Below are 18,410 nucleotides of genomic sequence, written 5' to 3' on the forward strand. Positions count from 1 at the left end.
ACGACGTGTGTAGTTCATAGTTTATAGAGCAGACTTATTCATTCAATATATAAAAACAAGAAGTCCAGGGCTTTGGCCGCTTTGATAATCAATGCAGCACTGGAACAGTGCGACAAGTAGTGCGTGTAGGGCTCCGGATAGATTTAGATCATGTGGGGTTCTTTACCTTTTGCCTAAGTGAAAGCAGATGAGCGTTTGTGAATACTGGCCACATCGAAATACGGGCGCCGCGTCCGGGAATGAAACCAGCTACCTCGTGTTCAGCAGCAAATTGGCACCGCCACTGCACCACCCCAGAGGCTGACCTGTGTCCCTGGCCTCTCGTGTTACGCTACACTTAATCCAAATTTAGTGTTTTTGGCGAGACCTGACATTGCCATCCCCATCGTACAAGAAACAGAGCCATATATTTTAGTAAATCACGATGACAGCACTAGGTTATATTTTTAGTTAGGTGCTAACATTTATTGATGTTTTTTTTTCTACACGACTGCGCTAAAACAAAGTCCAGAAAAATATGTTTGTTTCCAGCGCGTCGTATAAATAATCTCAATGAGAAGCAGTACAGAACGATCACACGATGATCAACAACAAAAGCTCATAATGATAATCTATCAGTTACTGTTTTGCTAATTTTTTGATAAGCCACGGTTTCTTTGCACTTCATAAAGAATTGCTTTACAAACAGTTCACTGATTTGTCTATTCATTTAAATATTGCGCACACATCAATATATATTTGAGAGGAAGGAATGCTTCAGGCAATGCAGTGTGCTTCTTTTTTATTTGTTATTTTGTTTGTTGAGAACTCCAGCCAAAGGTTACCACTCTCTATATCAGGATTTCGTTCACAGGCAGCAAGAAATGATCATGAAGTAATAATTTTTAGGCTATTCTGATTAGGAGACACGCAGGTATGCAAGCGCGACATTTGTTCATCTGAGATAGTGGCGAGGGGGCCCCAAAAGGCAAAAACAATGATTCAACTGACATGAAATATCACAGGCCAATTAGGTATACCAACTGCCTAATCTCTTTTAGCATGACTAATTCAAGGAGACGCCCCAGGAGTCTAACCTTCCTCTAAATGTATTCCTTTGTCATTCGTCTAAATAGGCAATTATTTTATATGAAGCGAGGACAGACTAGACATGCATCAGCGATTCATGTTGGTAGAAACGCCAACTTGAATCGGTGGCTCAGACGCATGTAAAACCAGGAGAGTGAGGTTGTAAGCGATGTCACTTCTGTGGTATAAAAATTGTTCACTCGTGCACAGTGGAACATTCTAGCATTTCAACTGCAATTATGAGCTTACTTTGTAGCAAATACAGCGTTTGTAAGCGTACTATGAGAAATTTGGCGTAAGCGTAGCACTCACACAGCCGATAAAAAGAGGGCACGCCACGGCCAAATTAAGAAGATAGAAACTACACTATCGTTAAATAACCTGCCTCGCTGATTGCCGGTTATATATGACTGCACGTCTCTACCGACCTCTCATCGCAGAGAATATTCTGTGTACATCCGTGCACGTTGAAGCTGTACAAAATGGAAGCTTTCCCCGTTATGTCAGCGCTGCCCACAACAAGACTGTTATGAAACGGGAGGAGCCTCTACACGGTTCCCACAAAAGGCGAAGCCTCTACTTGCTTTTCTTTTTTTCATGTCGAATCCCCTCATTTTTGTTTGCTCTTCAGCTCCAAATTGGGTGCATAGCGAAAGGCAATAGCAGCAAGTAAACACCGATGACGGCAAGCATGCAGGACCTGTCAGCGCGAAGGCTGCGAGATTAATTAGAACGCTTCACGTGCATGTCAGCGCAGAGAGATATCGCGGCAGGGTTAGCATGCTTTGTTGCCGGCCCCGCAGGAGTGAACGAGGGGTCTTCAGGCACGCCAAGAGAGCCTCGCGATAGCACCGTCGCATAAATAAGATAGCCCCGTCACAGCCATCATTGACCCTTTAAGCGTTAAATGAAACAAATTATGCAAGTGCCCTATATGGGTACTAAGGCTGTACGTTGGGCTCGTTGGTGCCTCATACTGAAACCCTTATGCATAGCGCAGCCAACTCGTGAATAAAGAGCGACACAGAACACGTAGCGCCGTGCGAGGGTGTGTATTTAGTGCCGCGTTTTTATGCTGTGTCGCGTGATTTACACCGAAGGCCTTTAGCTTAATTGCACGACTGTAATGGCAGTCGCGGTAGGTGTAGTTGCCCTAAATGTATTGGAGTACTATATATCTATAAATAAGACTGAAATTACCAGGGCATTCTAACATATCGCGAGAAATCAACGTGTCCGGATATTATCGAACAGTAGTTGAACTAATCAAGCACTGTGAAAAAATATCGTTGAAAAACTTGCTTCTTGTTACAAGCATTGTCTCAAGACTTCAAATGTTTAAGAACGTTGCTAATATTCTAATGTGCTATTAATGAACAGGAAAGGAGACGGTCGACAATTTACGGATTGAGACACTCAACAGTTTCCTGGCTTATCGTAAAAATAAATAACTACAAGATAACTATAAATCGTAAAAACACGACGGTAGGCTTCAATATGTGTGGGGAACAAGCTGGCCTTAGCAATTCATCGCGTTCATGTCAAAATTACGTAGTTTACACGCATCTAGAATATAGCTAGCCGCGCAAGGTGGTCGCCATACATTTACGTAAGGCGTTCAATTTGATAGTGATACCAGCAGTGATAGAGGCCTTGCGCCGTCAAGAAGCACAGGAACCACATTTGACTCTGTTGGTAAACATCTACAGGAATTCCACATCTCCCATTGTACGTCATAGAAGGAGTGACCAGTATACCGATTATGAAAGATGTCAGGCAAGGAAATATTACGGCACCACCAAGAGTAGCACCGCTCAGAAGAACACGATTTGACGTGTAGACGTGGAATCGCTTTCGACAGCCATATTGTTTATGCATCGTTGTCTCTCGTGTAAATATTGTAAATACACCCTTATATGTGACTTCTGCAACGTAACAATGTGATCTGTTTTGATCTGTTTAGTGTAATTTCCAAGATGCACTGGCAACACTAATGAAATTGTTAGATCCCAAAAAGTAAGGCCTCAAAATTAAGGGAAACTATCTCCGTAACATCACATCGAAAAGCACATTTTCCTGACGAATGCTTTTGCGGATGACTTACTATAGTGTTTCTGGATGTAGAACGTGAACATCCATAAAAAACTATTCACGAATATGGAATGAAGCCAAAAGTAATATACAATAGCTTGGCAAGGGAACAGGCGCTCATTATTGTAACAGGCCTCTCTATGGTAATAAGAAGTATGTTCGTCTAGGCCAAGCATCAACATGTGAGCAACATGTGAGATAAAATAAAACGGTTGTAGCACATAACATAGGTCATTCCTAACTAATGCACGGCAGCTTACCGAAATCGCTGAAAAAAAAATTTTCAGTGAGCGATTATGTCAGCGCGTATGTGTGCAGGGGTTGGAGATAAGAGAGAACTAATTAGGACTGCGTAATCCGGACAGGCAACCATTGGAATGTGAACCTGGCAACGTTTAACGCTAGAACGTTATCTACTGAGGCGAGTCTAGCAGTGCTATTGGAGGAATTAGAAGGCAGTAAATGGGATATAATAGGGCTCAGTGAAGTTAGGAGGCAAAAAGAAGCATATACAGTGCTAAAAAGCGGGCACGTCCTGTGCTACCGGGGCTTATCGGAGAGACTAGAACTAGGTGGCGGATTCCTGATTAATAAGAATATAGCTGGTAACATACAGGAATTCTATAGCATTAACGAGAGGGTGGCAGGTCTTGTTGTGAAACTTAATAAGAGGTACAAAATGAAGGTTCTACAGGTCTACGCCCCTACATCCAGTCATGATGACCAGGAAGTCGAAAGCTTCTATGAAGACGTGGAATCGGCGATGGGTAGAGTGAAAACAAAATACACTATACTGATGGGCGACATCAATGCCAAGGTAGGCAAGAAGCAGGCTGGAGACAAGTCAGTGGGGGAATATAGCATAGGCACCAGGAAAAGCAGGGGAGAGTTATTAGTAGAGTTTGCGGAACAGAATAATATGCGGATAATGAATACCTCATTCCGCAAGCGGGATAGCCGAAAGCGGACGTGGAGGAGCCCGAACGGCGAGTCTAGAAATGAAATAGACCTCATACTCTGCGCTAACCCTGGCATCATACAAGATGTGGACGTGCTGGGCAAGGTGCGCTGCAGTGACCATAGGATGGTAAGAACTCGAATTAGCCTAGACCTGCGGAGCGAACGGAAGAAAAACCGATCAATGAGTTAGCGGTAAGAGGGAAAATAGAGGAATTCCGGATCAAGCGTGTTGATAAAATTGCATAAACAGGCCTGGAGTGTGGCCTGATCCTGGTGACCAGAACCGGTAACGCACTCCCCCACCAGAGCAGGATTGGCCACCCTGGTGCAGTACTTGGCCACAACCTCCTATATGAACAGAACAGGTATTCGGCTTTAACTCAGGAAGAGGACTTTAGTGCTGAAGCAATGAACGACAATGTTGTTGGCATCATTAAGGAGTGTGCAATAGAAGTCGGAGGTAACGCCGTTAAAAAGGAAACCAGTAAGCTATCGCAGGAGACGAAAAATCTGATCAAGAAACGCCAATGTATGAAAGCCTCAAACCCCAGCTAGAACAGAACTGGCAGAACTTTCGAAGTTAATCAACAAGCGTACGACAGCTGACATAACAAAGTATAGTATGGATAGAATTGAACATGCTCTCAGGAACGGAGCAAGCATAAAAGCAGTGAAGAAGTAACTAGGAATTGGCAAGAATCAGATGTATGCGCTAAGAGACAAAGCCGGCAATATAATTACTAATATGGATGAGATAGTTCAAGTGGCTGAGGAGTTCTATAGGGAGTTATACAGTACCAGTGGCACCCACAACGATAATGGAAGAGAGAATAGCCTAGAGGAATTCGAAATCCCACAAGTAACGCCAGAAAAAGTAAAGAAAGCCTTGGGAGCTATGCAAAGGGGGAAGGCAGCAGGGGAGGACCAGGTAACAGCACATTTGTTGAAGGATGGTGGGCAGATTGTTCTAGAGAAACTGGCCACCCTGTATACGCAATGCCTCATGACCTCGAGCGTACCGGAATCTTGGACGAACGCTAACATAATCCTAATCCATAAGAAAGGGGACGCTAAAGACTTGAAAAATTATTGACCGATCTGGTTACTGTCCGTAGCCTACAAAGTATTTACTAAGGTAATCGGAAATAGAATCAGGAACACCTTAGACTTCTGTCAAGCAAAAGACCAGTCAGGATTCCGTAAAGGCTACTCAACAATAGACCATATTCACACTATCAATCAGGTGATAGAGAAATGTGCGGAATATAACCAACCAATATATATAGCTTTCACAGATTACGAGAAAGCGTTTGATTCTCTCGAAAGCTGGAGGCATTACGGAATCAGCGTGTAGACGAGCCGTATGTAAAAATACTGAAAGTTATATATAGCGGCTCCACAGCCACCGTAGTCCTCCATAAAGAAAGCAATAAAATCCCAATAAAGAAAGGCGTCACGCAGGGAGATACGATCTCTCCAATGCTATTCACAGCGTGTTTACAGGAGGTATTCAGAGACCTAGATTGGGAAGAATTGGGGATAAGAGTTAATGGAGAATACCTTAGTAACTTGCGATTCGCTGATGATATTACCTTGCTTACTAACTCAGGGGACCAATTGCAATGCATGCTCACTGACCTGGAGAGGCAAAAAAAAAAAAACAGAAGAGTGGGTCTAAAAATTAATCTGCAGAAAACTAAAGTAATGTTTAGCAGTCTTTGAAGAGAACAGCAATTTACAATAGGTAGCGAGGCACTAGAAGTGGTAAGGGAATACATCTACTTAGGGCAGGTAGTGACCGCGGATCCAGATCATGAAACGGAACTATTCAGAAGAATAAGAATGGGCTGGGGTGCCTTTGGCAGGCATTCTGAGATCATGAACAGCAGGTTGCCATTATCCCTCAAAAGAAAAGTGTATAATAGCTGTGTCTTACCAGTACCCGTGCACCTATGGGGCAGTAACCTGGAGGTTTACGAAAAGGGTTCTACTCAAATTGAGGACGACGCAACGAGCTATGGAAAGAAGAATTATGGGTGTAACGTTAAGGGATAAGAAAAGAGCAGATTGGGTGAGGGAACAAACGCGAGTTAATGACATCTTAGTTGAAATCTAAAAAAAGAAATGGACATGGGCAGGACATGTAATGAGGAGAGAAGATAACCGATGGTCATTAAGGGTTACGGACTGGATTCCAAGGGTAGGGAAGCGTAGCAGGGGGCGGCAGGAAGTTAGGTGGGCGGATGAGATTAAGAAGTTTGCAGGGACGACATGGCCACAATTCGTACATGACCGGGGTGGTTGGAGAAGTATGGGAGAGGCCTTTGCCCTGCAGTGGGCGTAACCAGGCTGATGATAATGATGATGATGATGATGATGATGATGATGATGATGAAGAAGCGACAGTAAGAATTATAATAAGTGGAACATTAGGGAACAGGAAGATTAGGCCCGGATTAAGAAGCGGTGTGTGCATGAACGACCTTCTACCCTATTTTGAAGCCCAGTTTGGGAGGTCATGTATTGTGCATAGCGTGTAGCTGGGGGCTAAGTAGCGACGAAGCCGCGTGAGAAGAATTATATTCCAGAACTGTAGGCAATTGGGTAAATTGATAAGGATAGAACACGATAGGCAAACCATGCAGTCGGGTGCAAAAATTTAGAGGACGCTTAAGCGTCTGCTTTAAGAGTGGAACGCAGTACCATTCAAAGATCCCTCAATTCTCACGCTTCCCGGCAACAGCAACTTATGTAATTATAATCTTTACCGGGAAACGCTGGCATCGAACGTTATGCCCAACGGCGAGCTTTCAGGTAGAAACGCTGCCTCCTGCGTGGGCGGCACATGCGCGGAGGCGAGCGCCATCTGTATTGTGTTGCAAGGAACCGGGCGCGCCGCTCTGTGAATGGTAGAAACGCTAGAAAAGGGAGGTTTATGTTTGAGTTTCCCAGTAAAAGAGTTGTTTTCTCGCATATTCAAATGCAATCCGCCACTGTAATGCCTGTAGATTCGTTCTTTACAAGTGTTATGACGCATTTTGCTTTGAGAAATACAATTAGTTCAATAATGTCTTTGCGCTACACGGAGGGCCTGCGTGGGGGGGGGGGGGGGGTATGCTTGGTCCGGAATGATTTTCTACTCGCAAGACTGTCGACGTTGGACGCGAGACGCCGATGACGGATTTTTTGCGACACGGGGCCCTTATCACTATTGCGTTAAAAGATATAATGGCGCTTGCTTCGAGATATTTTTGTCCAGGAGTGAGGATACATTGGCGTGTGATAAATATTGGCTCTATGTTATTGCCAGCCATCAGGAACGATTGAGAGGAACGTTGCATAACACTGTAATATACTTTTTATCAGAAATTCAAAATTTTCTTTGAACACTATAAGTAGGGCGAAGATAGGTATTTAGCTGTACTCGGTCTTCAGTGTTCAGGTGTTCAATGCAACTAGTGTTCAGCGTGTATGTTCAGACAGCCTTCTAGTGTTCACTTTGGAAAGGCTTGTTTTCTAACGGAAGAAGCGTACGTGAGTGACTGAAGTCAATCTCACTTGTCAAGAGATTTCAGTTTAAAAAGGTTCTCAGACCGGACACTTAGAATTACTATGGCCATTACTACTATGCCGGTATATTATTGTAAAAATATAAATGTGTGGTGAACGCGGCGCAAATAAAAATACTTGTTATGAGAAAATAAGTTTTGAAAGTACAGCACACAAGAGGTGTCTTAACCTCCTTACAACAGCTCATGCCTCTAAGTATTGAACCAATAAGCTGATCACCTTTCGGTAACTTATCGACCCGCCTGAAGTAATGCTACCCCAGTTTCCAGATACATTATGGTGTAAAAATTATCGTAAGGAGTACTCACCAAGGACGTCGTAATGTAGTTGTGGTATTCTGTTAGCATTCCTGCATCCTGAGCCTGCGCATACAAAAGCAGAAATTTAAACAACAGCACTGGGCATACCCTATAGGGCCAGCACATTTCAAACACAGCAATCAATGCTCTAAATGGGCCAGAAGTCAGCGGAAGCATCGCATACGCTGCCTTATAGTGCACCGTTCTAGAATACGCCCGATATGTTCAAAGAAACAATTACTGAAGAATTATTGCTTTTTTGTCTTCTCAAATGCTTACCAAAAGTTTAGTGAATATTTATGTTCTGTCTGAGCATATCAGTAGTTGATTCTGCAAGATTTCTTAAAGTAAAAATTGTCGTATGTTCCTCAAGAACATCCAAATAAGATCTCATGTGAGCCTGAACAGCAGCTTTAGGCTAGACAAAACCTCGATTAGCACAACCCTTTCTATAGTATAATTAAGTTTCTGTGTTGTATGTAGCATTATGTTGTCAGAAAAGTTAATAAAATTTGGCAGTTAAAGAAGCTGAGTGTGTTGACAATAGCCTAGGCCTTCTACAACATCTTGTGAGTGCATTGAAAAATATTTCTTTCGTTAATTTCTTTGTTAAACATAGCCGAAGTATATAGTTACTGCGATAACAAATTGGCAGACAGCTATACGGAGACGTCCAGCACCTTTATCAGCCGTATCAACTTGTAAAGATTCGCTTTCTAACTAAATTACCAAGCATTGTGTCAGCGCGCACAGCAAATATGAGCACATCACACTCGATGACCACGGAAACCTGCTGTCAAAACACCGGCTTGAGGAAACGCGGCAGCAGCAGCGAGCGAAGTGATTTGTGTGCTGTCTATCGCTTCAAAGCAAGTGAACACTGAGAACACACAGCACGCACGAAGCTACGAACCGTCGACACACCTTGACTCTGCCCCCAACGCACATCGATCCCATGATACATGCGCCGCATACGCTGTTGCAACCGGAGTACATCGCCGCCCCCCTCCTTTCCCTCGGTGCCTCGCAATGTTGGGTGCCTCGCACGCGCCGGAAGGCGGCACGCTTTCTCCCCGTTCTCCTCCCTTTCGCGCGGGCGAGATTGAGCAGCGATCGTCGGCTCCCCTTGCACGCTTTTCCTCGCACATATAACGCAGGGGGCGTGGCGTCGCTGTTATCGCCCTTGTAATTTACACGGAACATCATTGCGACGGTAAAAGCCGAAATGCACCTGGAATGTCTGTATAATTGCTACCGCAATAACATGCGAACTTAGAATAAGTGTAGCCCGGTGAACTTCGACTCCAACTGAGAATTATAGATCACCGCTATAAAATCAATTAAAAAAAAAGAATACATAGTTTTACTTGAAAAAAGGGTACCAGCGAAGCACAAAGGACGCGCACACAAAAAAAGGTGTTAGACACGGACGGACGCTTGACACTTTTTCCTTCTGTGCGCGTCCTTTGTGTTTCGCTGGTACCCCTTTTTCAATTTCATCATGCACCAACTGCCCCAAGAGCTTGCGCTAATACATAGTTTTCTAGCTACCATTTTTGGACCACGACTCGCGAAAGTACCACTAGGTGCGTGCGTGCAAGCGTTCTCAGAGCGAAGAAAGAAGAACTACGGAGATGCCCCCACTAATTCCAGACGCATTTTGCATCAAACGGCTACTGTAAAGAGTCAAACCGGCATTTCTTTACAGGAAGATTAGCAGCATCAGTATTGTTTTTGAGAAAGTCGTTTTCTCTTTGTGCGATACAGTACTGTTTTCATAGCTAACAGCGGCTGCAACGGTGATTACCTTTCCTGCCTGAATGACAGGCCCGAGTAGATGAACGACAAAGTTTCGAGGGTGTGCGCCTACTCAAGACGCGGTAGTCATATAGCTCTGCTCTCACTGCACTCCTATAGCATATGGTTAGGTCCACTTTATGATGTCAGCAAAAGCACAAACTCTGGATGAAAGTGGCTTGGTGATAGGTAAAAGAGAAAGGTGAGTAACTTTCCATATGCACAGGCGCTTCTACGCGATATCGTGGAGATGTATCAGCATGTTGTCTCAGAGTTCTTCTTGCATCATATGGCTTTCCAGAATCTCAACTACCACTGCATTCGTGAATCCTAAGAACCCCGAGGGTGTGCACCAGTTGTTAGCATGATGTGTTTTAGCACCGATGAAACAAGCCGCCGCAAGTCTTATGTCTAACTCCGAGAGATAGGAAAAATGAAGCAGAGCAAGGGCTTCGAAATTACGAATTTATAGTTTCATGTTTGCTATCATATATTTACAATACACCAACGGAGCGCAGCTCTCGTCACGTGAAGTGCGACGGGTAATGCTTTCCAAGCGTTCGTAAGGTGGCGTGCTGGCATTCACTATACAGCGCAGCCTTTAATGCGACTACAAGCGTTCAGAAACCTTAGATGCCAGCTTTTAGGGCTTTCTGAAAAAAACTTTAAAAAAAAACAAAGTTCACGTTTTTAGAAACTGAGACGAATGTTCAGTGCATTGGGCAGGGAAAGTTTGAAGTGTGTGTCCTTCAAGGGTTAGATAAAAATTTCTATGCGTTCGTATACAGGCAGTATATGGAAAGCTTCAAAAGTTTCTCAACATGCCTGGGATTAAACTTTGAGGACATGAGGCCCATGGTATGGGTGATGTATAAGGAAGTGTGAAGTGTGCAGGTTTGTTATCTGCATTTCAAATAAATATATAATGCTTGCTTTCACTGAATTTTTATGTCTTATACAAGACATGAAGTTGTTTTTCCCCAGTTACGACGGTGAACCATGCGAGGTGCAGTGTTTATGTTTTTATGAAATAGGAAAATTTTTGCGAATGACGAACGGAAAATATTTATTTGTGAATTATAATAAAATTTGTGAAGAGGAATTACAGCCCGTTCTAGAAAGTTGCTTATTTTAGCGTTCCAGAGCGTCATACTGTCGTTATTCAAAACGTTTTCAAGACTGCTAAGACAACTGCCCAAGATACCAACATCAAATTAGGTGAAAGTAGAAAAAATATCAGGTGTAATGCGTGCCGAAATCTTCACGTTCCTATAAGCGTTGAAAATAGCAAATAAACCATCCTGTGTCCTGTGATTTCATGTGTCTTGGGACGTCCGTGTTTGGTTTCTACGGTGTACTCAATGAACTAGACAATGCATCTCTAATCTCTTTCGTGAAATTAGGTGGTATGTTATGGGTAGCGCGTAGGGAATGCTAGAAGTGTGTGCCTTATATCTGCGTTCCTGAATAAATTATGAATGCAAGTGCTCCGGAGCGTTATCAGTGTATCTTACGGGCCGCACAAAATTTAAATCCCAAAGTGCAATCGCCTTCGAACTCAAATTTTGCGAATATGAGGAAAATGCTGTGGAAATCTCTCTGGAAAGTTAAAAACTTGCTGATCAAATAAATTTTTTAACAAAAAAACAATTGGTAGCCAGTGCCCCGTAGCAGTTATCAGCTATATTTGCCAATGTCCCGAAACAGCACGGCGTTACACAATCTTTATATTTGGAATGAATCGGAAGCATTCTAAGTTCAATGCGTCACGAAATGTTAAAGTTTCTTGCCCAATTGGAAGCATCAGAAATAATTATTAAACCTTCACTTTTTTCGTGCATCATGTGAGGTTCTCCTATAGTCTCAGCGAACGGGTGTCCTGGTGAAGAAAACGAGGCAGCGTCTGTGTCCTTGGCGAAAATAAGAGCAACGTAATGCATGAATTGTAGGAAGCCTTGAAGTGGATGGCTCAATTGGAACATTGACAATAAATATCTTGTGGAAGCACTCTAGAGCGCTATGACTACTTCATACGAGGTCCTCGTGCGTGACTGTGTCAGAACTACAAATGCCACCAATATCAAATTTACCAAATATACGTAAAAAATTATGTAAAGAACTGTGTGAAGTAGAATATGGATGGATGGATTACAACCTTTGTAAAAAACCTTTATTATTCACTTGTTAGAACGCATCGTTCGGCTGCTATTATTCTTTCTTTCCATGATCCAACATAGTTTGATAAGCGAAACAAATGTTTTATATACTGTGGAAATGCGGGGTTAGGGTAAATGTAATGCGTCACGAAATTTTGACTTTCTTTGCACAATTACACGCGTTGCAAATTATTACTGAACCTTTGTGCATAGCCCATTTTCATGCGCCATACGATGTCTTAAGTTGGTTTCTCCGGTGTCTTCGTATAACTAAACAATATATCTTGTTTTTATATAGCGAAAACAAAGGGAACGGTATGGGTAACATATAGGCGACGTTGATAGTGTGTGGAAGGGTTACAGCCTTGACAGTAAATTACATATGAAAGCGAACCAGAGCTCTATATGTGTGTGACACGAACAACGCAGAACCTACTTCACTCTTGGGAGAATAACAAACGGAACCAAGATAAAATTTAGAGAAAAATTTACCAACCCTTCCCCTACCGGCAAATGGGGGTAAGCGAAGCTTGTACTGCGTGCATCTGACCTTCGTGACGGTTAAGTAACCCAAAGGTAATGGTGCCGGATTGCTTCGGCCTCACGCTCCCTAAGCTTGGGATCTTTTTTTTTGTTGCTGTCGGATGGCCTGGGTTAGGGCGGCTCTAACGGCTGGATTGGTGCGCCAACGGAGAGCCCATTCATGGGCAAGTTCTCACTGCCGCTCGTCGAAAGCTGCCTGTTCCTCGGGGGAAGACATAAGGCGTGGCCGTCCCATCTGTTTTCCGAGCCTGAACGGAACGGAAACGAAGCTGGCGCAGCGCACGGGAAACCCATTCCTGCCCTTTCCCTTTCCAGTGGAAGCGAAGCGGCTCCGATTGGTCGCGCGTCTGGCATAAGCACGCGCCTATGCAGCTGGAATCTTTGCTAATGACTGATTCTCTGGCGTTGGCGCAGCTGTCAACTCATAAAGCCGCTTTTCCTGCAGCTGTTCTGGTCTTGAAGAAACTAGGTTTTTTTGTGTGATCACGACAACGCCACCGCAACTTGTGAGCCAATACAAGCTTCACCCAAAAAGAAAGAAGGGGGAGGAGCGAGGGGGTGCACTGCGGCCAATTCTCTGAGGAAGTAAAATGTGTGTGCATGTATTACTGTTAATGCGAACATTTCTTAACAAGTGCTCGAAAACATTGGGTGCGGAAAGGTTTCAAACGAACCAGTCATTTATGGAAAACATTTTAATGTCTGTGATTTTAGTGCAGACAATTCAAACTGTTATTGTAACTGCTATAAAGAAACAGCTTCGCTAGGTGCTGGAGTTTGATTCTGCAAAGTCGCACAAATCTACTGTTTCTCTTAGTTTGGTTGGGTAAAATAAAGACAAATCGTCAACTTACACAGCCTATTTTGTTTATAAACGCCTACAAGAAAAGAGCAAAAGGAAAAAAGGGTAGTAACTGTTATAGGTTCTTGATGGCTATACCGTAGACAAGGGGATTTCGTGCGCGCAATAAATAGAGGAAGATATACATAAGGCGGGAGATGCCTATTAAGTCAAAGAATCGCAAACGCTTCTCAAAAGTACTAGGAGATGGAACAAGGGTGTAAAAAATGCGTGTGATAGCTCTGGCCATCTTAGATATCTTTGGGTAGTGCATTTTAACTACCTATTCTTCGCCTTTCAGCGAAAACGCTGCCAATAAGAATCGATCCAGCAATTGCGAAGGCAACGCCATTTGTCAGACATACGGACTTACACTACTTTTCTTCGATTTTTTGTCCCCCGAGAATAGGTAAACGTGCTGATTCTCACGCTGGCGAGAAATAGTGAGGTGATCGCGGTGGCCACATTCCTAAGAGAGCGGAAATGCAAAAGACGGGTTCGAATCTGGCACTGCCTGCATGATAGTGAAACCCAGATAGCTAAAATTATTCCGGTGTCTCCCCCGCTACGACGTGCCTTCACAATCAGATCGTGGTACTGGCACTTATTACACCATAATTTCAAACACTTTCAATACTGCGTAAAAGGTAAATGGGAGGAATGGCGTACGCGAGCGCTTGTGTTTGTACTCTTCTTGTGTCGCCTTCCACATTCTCTTCATTGAACATTGGTGTTTTCTTAATGTTTCAAAACCATAAGTGTTTTATAGCCTAAGGATAAGTTATACTTTTCTCGTTGTTTCAGACTGACCTCTTGACGCAAGTTATAAGTAAACAAATAAAGAAATGGCAATTTGCAGTTAAATTGTTGAGATGCCATTTGAAAGTCAGCGCCACGCCCGCATAGCAGAACCGGTTTTCAAGCGTAAATAGACCTCATAAAAGAGAAAGCCCACCTAGAATCCGAGTTGGACGACAAGACCGAGAGTGCAGAGTTGTGTCCTCCTTTAATTCATTTTAATGCAATATTTCTTTGCTTCCTCCTTTCAGGCACGCCATCTTTTTGCGGCAAGGCGACATGTGCTAAAGGCGCTCCCTCAGACATACTGCTCGAATCTCGGTGCCAGGACCATTCCAGCCCATTTTCTCTTTAACTTGGCTGCCTCTGGGGCGTTCGTGTTTTATTTCTTTTTTTTTTTTGTAATTTCACGAAGTTTTATTGCTCAATTTCTATTTCTCGCTGTATTCTTCAACGCTTTGCTTGCTTTCGAAAGCACTTGGAAAAAAATTAAAACGAAACCGAGAACAACAAACCTGGCTGCTGAAATGGCTGCATGTACAAAGATTCTTGTTCCCACATTCCTGAAACTCGGCAGTCAAGCTGTCACACTCGCACTTGTTTTGGGAAACATTTCCAAGATCTGAGGGAGACAGTTCTCACGAAATTCTTTTGCGCTTTCCCCGTGAGCTGTGACGTTGTCTCGCTGTTTGTGTTTGCGCGTAAACAGCCACCAGACAAAACTTGAAAGTTGTGTTTCCTGTTCAGACTGCGACCGACCCTGCGCGAGTTGTTCTTGAATAAACAGCCTAACATCAGAATCTGAAAGTGTGCGTGACGCCTACTTTGAATATCTGATACTTTTGACAGGGGGCAAGGCTTGTGTGCATGCCATCAGTACTTACGCCTGTGCTGTTGGAGAAAATAAAATGCATCCCTATCGGGCAATGAAAGCAGCAACACCAGCCTTTCTGACGAGATCTCTCGGTTGTTCTGTCAATATGTACTCATTACTATATATATAATGGTATGCGCAGTAGCTAGAAAAAGCTGATGCTTGCCGTTTTGTTCACTGCTTTTTTGCATGTGGTGGGCCACGAATGTTATATGACTCAACTGACAAGTGATTCCGCTGTACTAAATGGAAGAAACCTCGCCTAATTCGCACCTCTAATATATTTTTCATGCTTTCTGAACAACGTAAATTAAATCACGAAACTCACAAGAGAACTGCACAGAAAAGCGAACGTGTGGTATCACGCATAATACCGGCCCGCCACGTCTGTACCACTCTCTCTATTTTCCAATATCTGAACTCTCATATAAACTCAGTGAAAAATCGTCTCATGGAAGCTACTTAACTAACTTGGCGAAGAGCGCGTCAGGAAGCAAGCGCACCCTGTCAAATGTAAAGAAACAAGCACGGCGCGCAAACATTTGCAGTGTGGCCGTTCAGGCAGAGCGTCATTGTTTAAAAAGTGCGCCAACATTGGCAAAAAGACCGCAGGAACGTTGAAGAGAGCGAGCGGTCACACTTGCCTAGACTGAACTCATAAAGTTCAGAATGTTTTCGAACGCTTCTGGCGGTATGGCGCACTTTTTCAAGTTTCGCATAGGTTTGCGTCAGTTTAACAATTGGCATGAAGTCGAAGGAGTACAGAAAACACGCGCCATACAAGTGTCGGACACCAACACGTTTCACCCATGCACAGAATGCTGACCGCGCATAATATTGTTTATGAAATAATTATTGGAAACTTCAGTTCAGAGCTTTGGAAAACGCCGGCGCCCGGAAGAGCTTGCTTTAAAATATTTGCCACCTATGCGAATCCATGTATCTTGTCCCTAAAGAATTATCGTCTTGCGTTTTGATTGCGTTTCTTTGCTTGCAACTCTGCCCTCGCTTCTTTCTTCTAAAAAATGCCATGGCACGCTGATAATGCACATGCCATTCGTAACGTTCTAGTACTTGGCGCCCAACTTTTAAGCAAGGAAACGCACCCAAAATAGATTACTATCATTGTTTCGGGCCACGATAAGCTTCAAAGAGTGCAAAGTTTTCTTGAAATGTTCGCAATAAAGCTTATCGCGTTTTCAGTGTCATCACTAAGGCACCAAAGGACGAAGGAGGTCGTCCTCGCAAAAATGACGTACAAGCTATGGATTTCACAATGGTTATAACCACCCTCTGCGCAATGCGCCTGAAATTAGAACCATAAGAGTGTTTTCGGTGCCTATAGCTAACACCCTGACACTTGTTGAAATGGGTGTTTTTCATACCTAAACGCTGTTATCGGGTGTGGACTCAACAACCTTACACGCTTAATAATGTCAAATCTTTCGCAAGAGTTACTACACAATCTGTGCTCTTGAGGAAGGAAAAAAATAAACACAGCAACATACCTGAGACAAGGTGAACCTCTCACCCTCTCCTGCCCTAAAGCTACCTTCCCTCTGAATATGGGAGCCGTCTACGGGAAGCTCCGAGGCCCAAGCTACCTCTGGAATATTCCAGTCGGGGGCTGTACCTCCCCTTCGTGATGCCCAAGCTTAACACCCCCCCATAACGTGTCAGTGCCAGAGTTTTGTTATCCACATCATTTGAGGTTTCCTTTGACTTGCCTCGACCTTCTCACTTGAAATTTTAGTGTGGCTCATAGCTCACGGCATCATTGTTGCGCGGACGTGCACGGATTTCAATTAATATTTTGCTTCATTCCTCCAAATCCTGACAATAGGAGAACCAATGCATTAGAATTAAGTACCTCCGTATTTCCTCACTTCAGCATTGTTTTAAATTTCCACTGTAAACACCATGCACATACTATTAGAGTTGTCGGACGATCTCGCCGCTGCCACCAGTTCAAGGGCTTGTAGGTCGTAGAGAGGAACTTGGGAGGACAGGGCTAGGAATACAGGGTCTATTTACAGTAGTTATATTTTAAACAAGAGATACATCGACAGTCTAGCGTGGCTCCTAAAAGGAGCACGCAAGACGAACATACAGCACACAGCTCACGAGTACGATCACAGAGCACGATGACGAGCACAGTCTAGCAGCCGACAACAGCTGCTTATAAACACTCCATTGGTCCCTAGTTCCCTAGGTGAGAGAACCGTTCGAGCAGTCATTGAAGTTGACCCGCCGGTTGTCCATTATCTTGAGTCTTGAAAGGCGCGTCGGTTCCCCGAGCTGACCCCCGTAGCGCGGCTGTCGCTTGCCCATTGTCTTGCGCCTCTAAACTCCATAGCTGCCTTTCTCCAGTAGTCGCCACGAGTGTCAGCATAATGTGACGAATCCTGGGGCCTCCGTACCGCAAAGCCCCCTTTTGTTAGGGAAAGCTCTTGCTGCAGAGAGACCATGACGACCCGGCAAATCAACCAACAATACGTTGGGTGCCAAACGTGGCCCGCCCTGCTGTCGTCACCGATTCTCCGAACGAGGCGCATGGTGGATTAGCGCTGTCGTCCTCGCTGGTTCTCCGAAGGGCACCAGCACCGCGGGTCGATCGAAGCACGTGCAGCGGGCTGAAATAGCTTTACAGAGCAGTACCCCTCCAGGCCGATCGTAACAGCTCCTCCATGGCACGGAAAATATCGCCTGGCCAGTGCTGACAACCACTGGGCAGGAAGAGAATGGCTGGCAAGCAAGAAGATGGCTTTGCTCTCTGCAACTGCGCACTTGGAATGCCTTCAACCATCTCACAACAACCGGCACAGAAGAGTCGATCCCGGCAACACAGTACCACTCATCGTGCAAACGCCCGGAATCAGCTGTTAAACCACCAGGCTTCCTATCAAAATTTCCATGCAAGCCACTCAACTGGGAACCCCAAATTTTGCCCCAAAATTTCGTGCCGCCAAAGCGAGCGTTCACGTTCCCCTTGAGTTCGACCAAACCTGACCGTCGCGCTGCATAAGACTAAAGGTTTACGTAGAACTAAACCGAAGGCTCTCAACCACCAATACCCGAACATAAGCAGCCTAACTTCACGAACAGCCTGTTATTACCCTATCGCAGTGGCGTATTTTTCGCACGTACTGGTGCCACTGAACAGTCTGGTGAACTTCACAGGTACGTAATTACAATTTTTGTCCATGCAGGACACGTGCCTTAAACGGACAACTAAACTTGCGTAACTTACGCACTCTGCAGAATCGTTTAAAAAATTGCGTATTCTAACAACTAGTTCTACGCACGCTTACTAGAGAAGTCAGAATACGGCTGCCCTCAACACACATGAGCAAGCCAGCCAAACATTCTGCTTCCTTCTGTGCGCACAGGACACGCGCTAAAGGAATTAAGAA

General features: G+C 44.2%; 1 protein-coding gene and 1 long non-coding RNA gene across 2 annotated transcripts in view; both read right to left on the reverse strand.

Annotated features, from left to right (window-relative positions):
* Window positions 1–18,410, reverse strand: part of LOC129382735 (uncharacterized) — a 484,451-nt gene that overhangs the window by 228,015 nt on the left and 238,026 nt on the right. The gene's annotated exons all lie outside the window — the stretch shown is intronic.
* The window catches only part of LOC126523535 (glutamate receptor ionotropic, kainate 2-like), a 239,018-nt gene that overhangs the window by 64,367 nt on the left and 156,241 nt on the right, over window positions 1–18,410 (reverse strand). Inside the window, exon 5 of the mRNA XM_050172135.3 lies at window positions 7,998–8,051. Coding sequence (XP_050028092.2) covers window positions 7,998–8,051 — 54 coding nt within the window. The remainder of the gene's footprint in view (window positions 1–7,997; window positions 8,052–18,410) is intronic.

This window comes from Dermacentor andersoni, chromosome 6, assembly GCF_023375885.2.
Source record: "Dermacentor andersoni chromosome 6, qqDerAnde1_hic_scaffold, whole genome shotgun sequence".
NCBI classification, from domain to species: Eukaryota; Metazoa; Arthropoda; class Arachnida; order Ixodida; family Ixodidae; genus Dermacentor; species Dermacentor andersoni.